Here is a 7,463-nt window from a genome sequence, read left to right as displayed (position 1 = left end):
CCAGACAAAACTTAGGTCAGACACGACCCCTTTTCCAACGTGTCATGGGGGGGCGGGAAGGAATCCCAATGACTGGTCACAAAAATAACTTAGGTCTGACACAACGCCATTTCCAACGTGTCATGGGGGGGACCTCTGTGGCTGGTCCCAGACAAAACTTAGGTCACACACAACCCATTTCCAACATATCAATGGGGCGGGAAGGCACCCCTGTGACTGGTCCCAGACAAAACTTAGGTCACACACGACCCATTTCCAACATGTCATAGGGGCGGGAAGGCATCCCAATGACTGGTCACAAAAATAACTTAAATAACATACGACCCCCTTTCCAGCGTCTCATGGGGGCGGGAAGGCACCCTTGTGACTGGTCCCAGAAAAAACTTAGGTCACACACGACCCTTCTTTGCAACGTGTCATGGGGGCGGGAAGGCATCCCTATAACTGGACACAGAAATAACTTAAATAACATATGACCCCGTTTCCAGCGTCTCATGGTTGCGGGAAGGCACCCCTCTGACTGGTCACAGAATTAGACTTAGCCTTCCAAGAATTTTGATGTTCAGTATTTCTGCGATTTTCAATATTTTCCGTCCATCCAGCCTTCCAGGAATTTCGCATACAATTTAAGTCGCACCGCTAAAAATTTTGCAGTATATCTGTGATTTTTCATATTTATCGTCTATTTTGTCGAAAACCATCAGTCGTAGGGTAAAAACATATTCAACATAAAATATGTATTTTCAAAGGATCTAGAACTTTTATTTGAAGCTTTTTTATGAATTTTCACTATTCATGATTTTTATGGGTTTTTCATGGTTTTCACTCTGAAAATCAAAGTTGCGGGTATTTTCACTATCATATTCGTTATCAGCGCGTCCAAATACATAGGTATACGAACTTTCGAATTAATCGGAGGTAAGCGATTTTCGGAACTTTATTCTTTATTTGTATATGGTTTATTCAACATATATTAAATTATGAAAAAATGTGCGTTTTTATTCTGATACAAAAAGCCTGCGAGAGTGCCCGTCTAGAAAATCGTCTTTTTTTAAAACCACTTCAAGGAAAGACGGTTTTTTCATGAAATTAACACCTGGAATGAAAAACCAAAAATTTGTATAATCCATATACTGGCAATAGAATTACATTATGTTTTTTTAAAAATAAAATTCTGTACAAATAGTACACGTTTGAAAAAATGAACCCATTTTTTGACAAAAAAATAAGCAGTGAATTGTTTATGAAAAAATAGTTTACATTAAATAGAAAAAAACGGCTAAGTGCTTCGATAGAAAATGTAATTGTGAAGCTACTGTAACAATTTCAAAACGTAACATGCACCAGTGTTCAAGTGATACTTCCTCCGAGCTTGAAAAAAGTTGTTTCGAGAAAAATGCGTTTAAAGATATACGGGCATTTAAATCCTTGAACTTTCGTTTACCTCTAATCTGCTAGGACAGCACCATATATAGTACGAACTGCATATTATTATTATCATCCTAAATTATTTTTTAAGGCAAAACAAGAAAATAGATTTTTCCAAAATTCTAAAGTGGTCTTATCCCTTAAAGCTCTTAAAAGTGACTTAAAATTTGTAAGAGTACCCGAAAATCTTAAAAAATCTTTGGATTAACTCCCAATTATAGAAATCTAATACAAATTCATTGGAATGTTTCGAAATACCTTACAATATTTCTCATTCTTTGAAATATTTTGGTAACCCTTGAAACTGTTAGATGCTTTCGAAAATGCTATGAAGGTTTTAAAACAGTCTAAAATCTTTAAAATTCCTCGGAATAACCTAAATTTATTGAAATCAATTAAAAATTACTCGGGATCTTTTAAAATACCCTAAAGTTTTTTTAATCCTTTCAAACCTTTTTGAATCCCTTGAAACTGTGGAAAATCCTTTGCAATTTTCAAAAATACCATATAATATTTCAATTACTGTAAAATCTTTGGTAACACTTAAAATCTTTTGAAATCTCGGAAAACTTTTTGACACTCTTGAAAATTCCTTACAATTTTTAAAAATGACATGAAATACGTTTGAAATCTCTTCAAGTGATTGAAATCTGTCGAAAAATTCGGTGAATCTTTTTAAATACATCACATATTTCAAAATAATATAAGAAAATTCAGAAATAGGTATAAAGAACTGAACTCCACCATTGGTTAATTTATTGAAATAAAAGTAACCAAAATGGTACTTTCATTTTAAAAAGTGACAAATTTATATGACTGTATAAAAATTAGAAACATAAATTAGCTTTTGAGTTATAAAATATTTAAGCTGGATCAATCAGGAGCGCGGAATAAACAGTCACACGTGCGTGAGCGAAAGTCCAACGTACGTCAGCGCACGTACGCACGTCCATTTGTACCGGGCTCCTAATTAATCCAATCTAAATATTTTATAGCTCAAAAACTAAAACTTCAAGTAATTTTTGTAGAAGAAATTTTCGATTTATTTAATTTTTTATTTTCATACAGCTATATAAGTCCGGACTCTTGAGTCTGGGACATTCTGTACAGAGTTTATCTTTAAATAGTTATTACAAAGTTATCTGAGAAAAAATAAACTAAAAGTGATGTGCTAGAAAAAAAATGTCGAAAAATTTCTTATTTGCAGAGTTTACAAATTTTAACCAATTCCCATGTTTTTTAAACTTCCAGAGGTCAAAAGTTTTCTGTTTAATTCGCCCCGGTTTTTGGTACAAATTCTCCAACCATGTGCAAATAAAAAAAAAGAATGTGAAATCGACAAGATCCAGAATCGAAATTCAGCCAATTTTTATTTTATCATTTAATGAAACTATCTTTAGATCTTGTTCTTTAAATATTTTTCTGAGCACATGTGGGCTTTTTAAACTAGAAATTCACTAGAAAAAAAATTGAAAAGAGCCCGAAATAAAAATTTTCAATATTTGGTATTTGATATTTAAGAGATTTTTTCTAGTTGTAATAAAAATCCCCACGCTAGCTCAAATAAATGTTTAAATAGCAAGTTGTAACGATAATTTTATTAAATACCTAATGAGAATTTTAAAAATTCGCTGAATTTCCAATTTCAATTCTTGGGGCAATGTAAAAAAAATCGAAAATCATTTAAAAAATTTAAACTCTGTATACAAGGAATTTTTTAAATATTTTTTTAGCGCGGGTAACAAAGCTGCATATCTTTTCATTACAAATTCAGGGTGACCGTTCGAATCCAAACAAAAAATTCCCGGTTTGTAAACACTTTTCACGGCCAATTAAATTAAAAAATTAAAACTCTAAAGCTAACTATTTTTCCATTTAAATTAATAAAAATGAACTGCAAATAAGAGCACTTAAGGTAGATCTCTTAAATTTTTAACTTTAAATTTGAAGTTTAAAAGTTTTTAAATTCAAAACTTTTGTATTCAAATACTCGATAACTTACGCATATGAAATGGCAAGTGCTCACACTTTTCAATTGAGCAATTCTAAATTTAGTGCATTTGAACTGACAAATTTAGCATTTTTAACTTTTATAAATTGTAAAGTTCAAAGATTCAGATTCAGTTCCAAAAATATAAATCCATTTTATCATTTTCAATGCTCTAAATTGAATAATATATTTAACATTTATGAAATATAAAAAAATATAGTATTTTAACCAATTTTAAGCTAGAAACATTCAAACTTGATTGGTTCCATTTTTTAAACTAAACAATTTTTACAATAAAAGTTGAATCATTTTAATTTAAAATAGTTTACGAAGATGAATAATCTGAACCAAAAAGATAAAAGTAGAATATTCAACTAAAAAAGATCAATTTTCAATCAAAAATGGAAAGTTTAAATTTTCAGTAAAGAAATGTTAATAATTTTTAATAATTTAAAAATATTATAAAACTTTTTCATAACTTCTAAATATCTTTTAAAATGATTTGAATTTCAAATAATTTTTCAAACTAAAAAATCATTTTTAATTTTCCCAGTAATTTTAAGAAAATGTTTTTATTCTTTTGAAGCCTTTCACAATTATTAAAAAGCTTGTGAATTTTTTGTTCAAAATCTGAAAAATCTACATTTTGTTTTAAATCAGGCCATTACTTGCAGCGGAATTTCGGTACAAATAAGCGGATTCTGTCAAAACACACACTTCGTTTAAATTATTTCAAATTATTGCAAGTTTTTAATTAAATTTAAATCTTTTTAAAACCTCTAAATATCCCTAAAAATTACTCAAATTGTTCTACAAATAATGTGTGTTCAATTGTTATATATTCATAAAAATTCAACAATTTTACTTAAAATTACTCAATTTTTAAATAGAACAATTAAAATCCTGACGTTAAAAATTTAAAGTTCCTTGAAATTGTGACGATTTAAGACTTTTAATTTAAAATAAATCAATTTCAAGTTATTAAATTCTTTTTACGATTAAGGCTTTTGAAATAAACCAGTTTGATTTTTAACGGTGAACTCTAGAAATTCTTAATTTTTGAACCGATTTAGAACCGTCTTAACAAATCAATTATTGTTCTCTTCTTAATACTACAAGCACAATTCATATTGTTAAAATAATGATTTAATTCATATTTATAATTAATCAAATAAAAATGTTTCTATCGAAATTTTTTTATTCCAACCACTTTTAAATTTGAATTGTTCAAGTCTTCCAAGACTGCATTTTAAAATTCTTCAAATTAAAAATTTACGTTCAAAAATAAAAATCTCAAATGGAAAATTTTGTTCAGTAAAAGATTTTTAAATTGAGCATCATAAATTAAATGATATTATAGTTAAAGAAGATAAGAATTCAACGAATTATTTTTGAAGAAAATTTAATTGAACTTGAACAGATTTTTTCTCTCTAAAATTTGTAAAATTCAAAGTCAAAAAATAAATTCACTGTCATTTCTTCGTGTTATATCGATTCCGATTACTATAATTCTTTATTTTCGACCCACCGTAATACTGCCGTACAAACTAAAAATATACATAAGTGACATTGTCGCATAGGTCGACATAGATACTACAACTTTTCCCTTAAAGGCGTTTAAATAAATAAGTATTTGTAAACAAATACGATTTAGTATTTTCAATACGTATTTTTTATATTAAAAAATATCATTCTAATCAGTACACCAACTTTCAAGTTCATCTGAATAATTATTTATGTATTACATGTTGACGTGTATTGTTGACTTCATATGCGAATGACCCTCATCTCAACATAATTGATATTATACCTCATTAGATGAGTAAATATGTTTAAATATGGAGGAATTAACATGTTTTTGTTCTGATATATCACGATCATTTTGTTTTTAATGGGTAGTTTGATCTGCACCCATTATAATGATGTTCACCAATAAAAAATAATGGGTCTATTTACTTATTGTGTACAGACGTGCCTTTGTTTATCAAATAACTCAGCACGCGACCATTGCGTGACATTCAAGATGAATTTGATACCCTCTAAATCAATCTGTCGCTTAAAGGAAACAAAGAATAAGATTTTCCACTGAGGTTTCGATTATCAAGTGTCTGAAAAATCTTGAGTAATTAGTATCAATCGTAAAAAATTCTAATTCACAAAATAAATAAATATAAAGAACAACCATCAATCATCTTTCATAAAGTTTTAATATAAAATAAACCGAATTTCCACCTTTAGTTCGTTTCTTGCATGTTTCATATTGTTTTAATCAATACAAAATTTGAACGAACAAAAATTAATTTGAAGAAAATGAAGGCAGCAGGAATTGAGCTTTCCAGTTATAAACTGAGAGCGCTATCGTCTTCGTCCAACACATTTATCTGAATTTTTTTTAAGCAATTGTTTTGCAATCATGTCTGAGGAGTGCATCTTATTACTTTTTAATATTACCAATTTTGGTAATGACTAATTACTGGGAGGAGTAGGAATCTAAACCAAATTCTGAAGGGTGTTTTCCCCTTGTAAGGTAATTAAATTTTACAGCTATTCAACGCTAGTTGACACTCCTTGGACTAAGTCTACTAATTACAATGTAAAAACTGGCTTCAATTATATATTTTTCTAAGTTCAGTAAATTTTTGCAATATACCTTATGACTTTATCCATGGTTGAAATAAGCTAGTCTTTTATTCCTGTTCTATTTCAGATATTTAAATCTATAAGTCATTTTGGAGGGAGAAAATAAAAAGTCTGTGATTTAAATTATATATATTTTTACAATGCATTTAGTTGGTAATTTCAGAATTCTAATGCTTTAACGCTTTTTCCAAGTGAACTTCCTTCTGGAACCCTCTTGACCAGGCTTCTTTCTTTCCCTTGTTCGCCAATCTCGCGTTAAAAGTCCGGCTGGTAAAGTTTAATAAATTAAAATGAGATATTTATTAATTAATTACAATCAAGGGGATTTAATACTTACCAACTTTCATTTTTGCGATCATCCGGCTATCTACAAAACTTCGAAGACCCCATGAAATACCCCAGCGAATCGCACCCGATTGTCCAGTTGTGCCACCGAATTCTATGGTCGCCTCCACGTCAATATCATTTTCCATTCCAGTAAATATTAATGGGAAGATAATCTGGAATGAAAAATCAACATATTTAAAATTATAACATTTTATTTCAGTTTATTTTCCGTCTTAAAATCCATTTTCTAATCGACAAAAACTACCTTATAATTATATTATAATTTTAGGTTTTTAGGTATTCTCTCCTGTTTTTCATTTGTTTTGCACACAAGTTAAAGGGTTGCAATACAAAAGTAGATAACCAACAAAATCAGAATTTTTCAGGAGAATGAAATAACTTGCTGTAAAATGGAAATCACCATTTCAAGGTCAAACAAAAGTTTACGCTCGAGCTGACGTGTTTCTGAATTAAGACCGAGAATAGAATATGGAAGATTACAATCTCAAACTGTCATGAACCTAAAATTGGAACAAGATTGGTTGTCAGTCACGACAAAAAGTGCACCTATTAGCTGAAACAAACAAAAAAATTATTCCCGAGACATAGAAAAGTTGAATAAGAATAAAAAGGTTTTTTCAAAAAAAATTATTCTCCCGGGAAAATAAAGATTTAGTGTGATGGTATGGCACTGCAATATAAGATTTTTCGCTGAAAGGTCTATGTGAAAACCAAAATTATATGTTTCTTTATGCAAAAATTATAACATTTTTTTAAAAATATCATTTCTGCTCGGAAAGCAAAAACTTAAGGGAAAAAAAATCTTCTGAAAGTGGCTTTTTGTAGAATATGCAAGATTAAGACTTTAGGTTGGAATTCGATTGGTATTTTGGTGCTGAAAGAGTAGCAAAATAGATTTATTTAAGGGCTTTAAACAAAAAAAGTAAGTAGAGTTGAACCTGGATTAGTGTACGGTTTCGGGCATGACCTGTAGTGGCCTTTGGCGCAATTCCAGTGACTTCAAACGTAAACAGTCAGGGCCGCGTGAATCATCTGTTGGATTTGGACGCATGACGCA

At 29.7% G+C, this 7,463-nt stretch overlaps 1 protein-coding gene across 1 annotated transcript in view; it reads right to left on the bottom strand.

Annotated features, from left to right (window-relative positions):
- LOC117169920 (transient receptor potential channel pyrexia-like) overlaps positions 1–7,457 on the bottom strand; it is a 25,679-nt gene extending 18,222 nt beyond the window's left edge. Inside the window, exons 1-2 of the mRNA XM_033356430.1 lie at positions 7,359–7,457; positions 6,400–6,558 (exon numbers count right to left, since the gene is read on the bottom strand). Coding sequence (XP_033212321.1) covers positions 6,400–6,558; positions 7,359–7,457 — 258 coding nt within the window. The remainder of the gene's footprint in view (positions 1–6,399; positions 6,559–7,358) is intronic.
- Positions 7,458–7,463: the final 6 nt, after the last annotated feature.

Source organism: Belonocnema kinseyi, chromosome 3, assembly GCF_010883055.1.
Source record: "Belonocnema kinseyi isolate 2016_QV_RU_SX_M_011 chromosome 3, B_treatae_v1, whole genome shotgun sequence".
In the NCBI taxonomy this organism is placed as follows: Eukaryota; Metazoa; Arthropoda; class Insecta; order Hymenoptera; family Cynipidae; genus Belonocnema; species Belonocnema kinseyi.
Note: the sequence above shows the minus strand (reverse complement) of the source record. Positions and strands in the feature narration are given on the sequence as shown.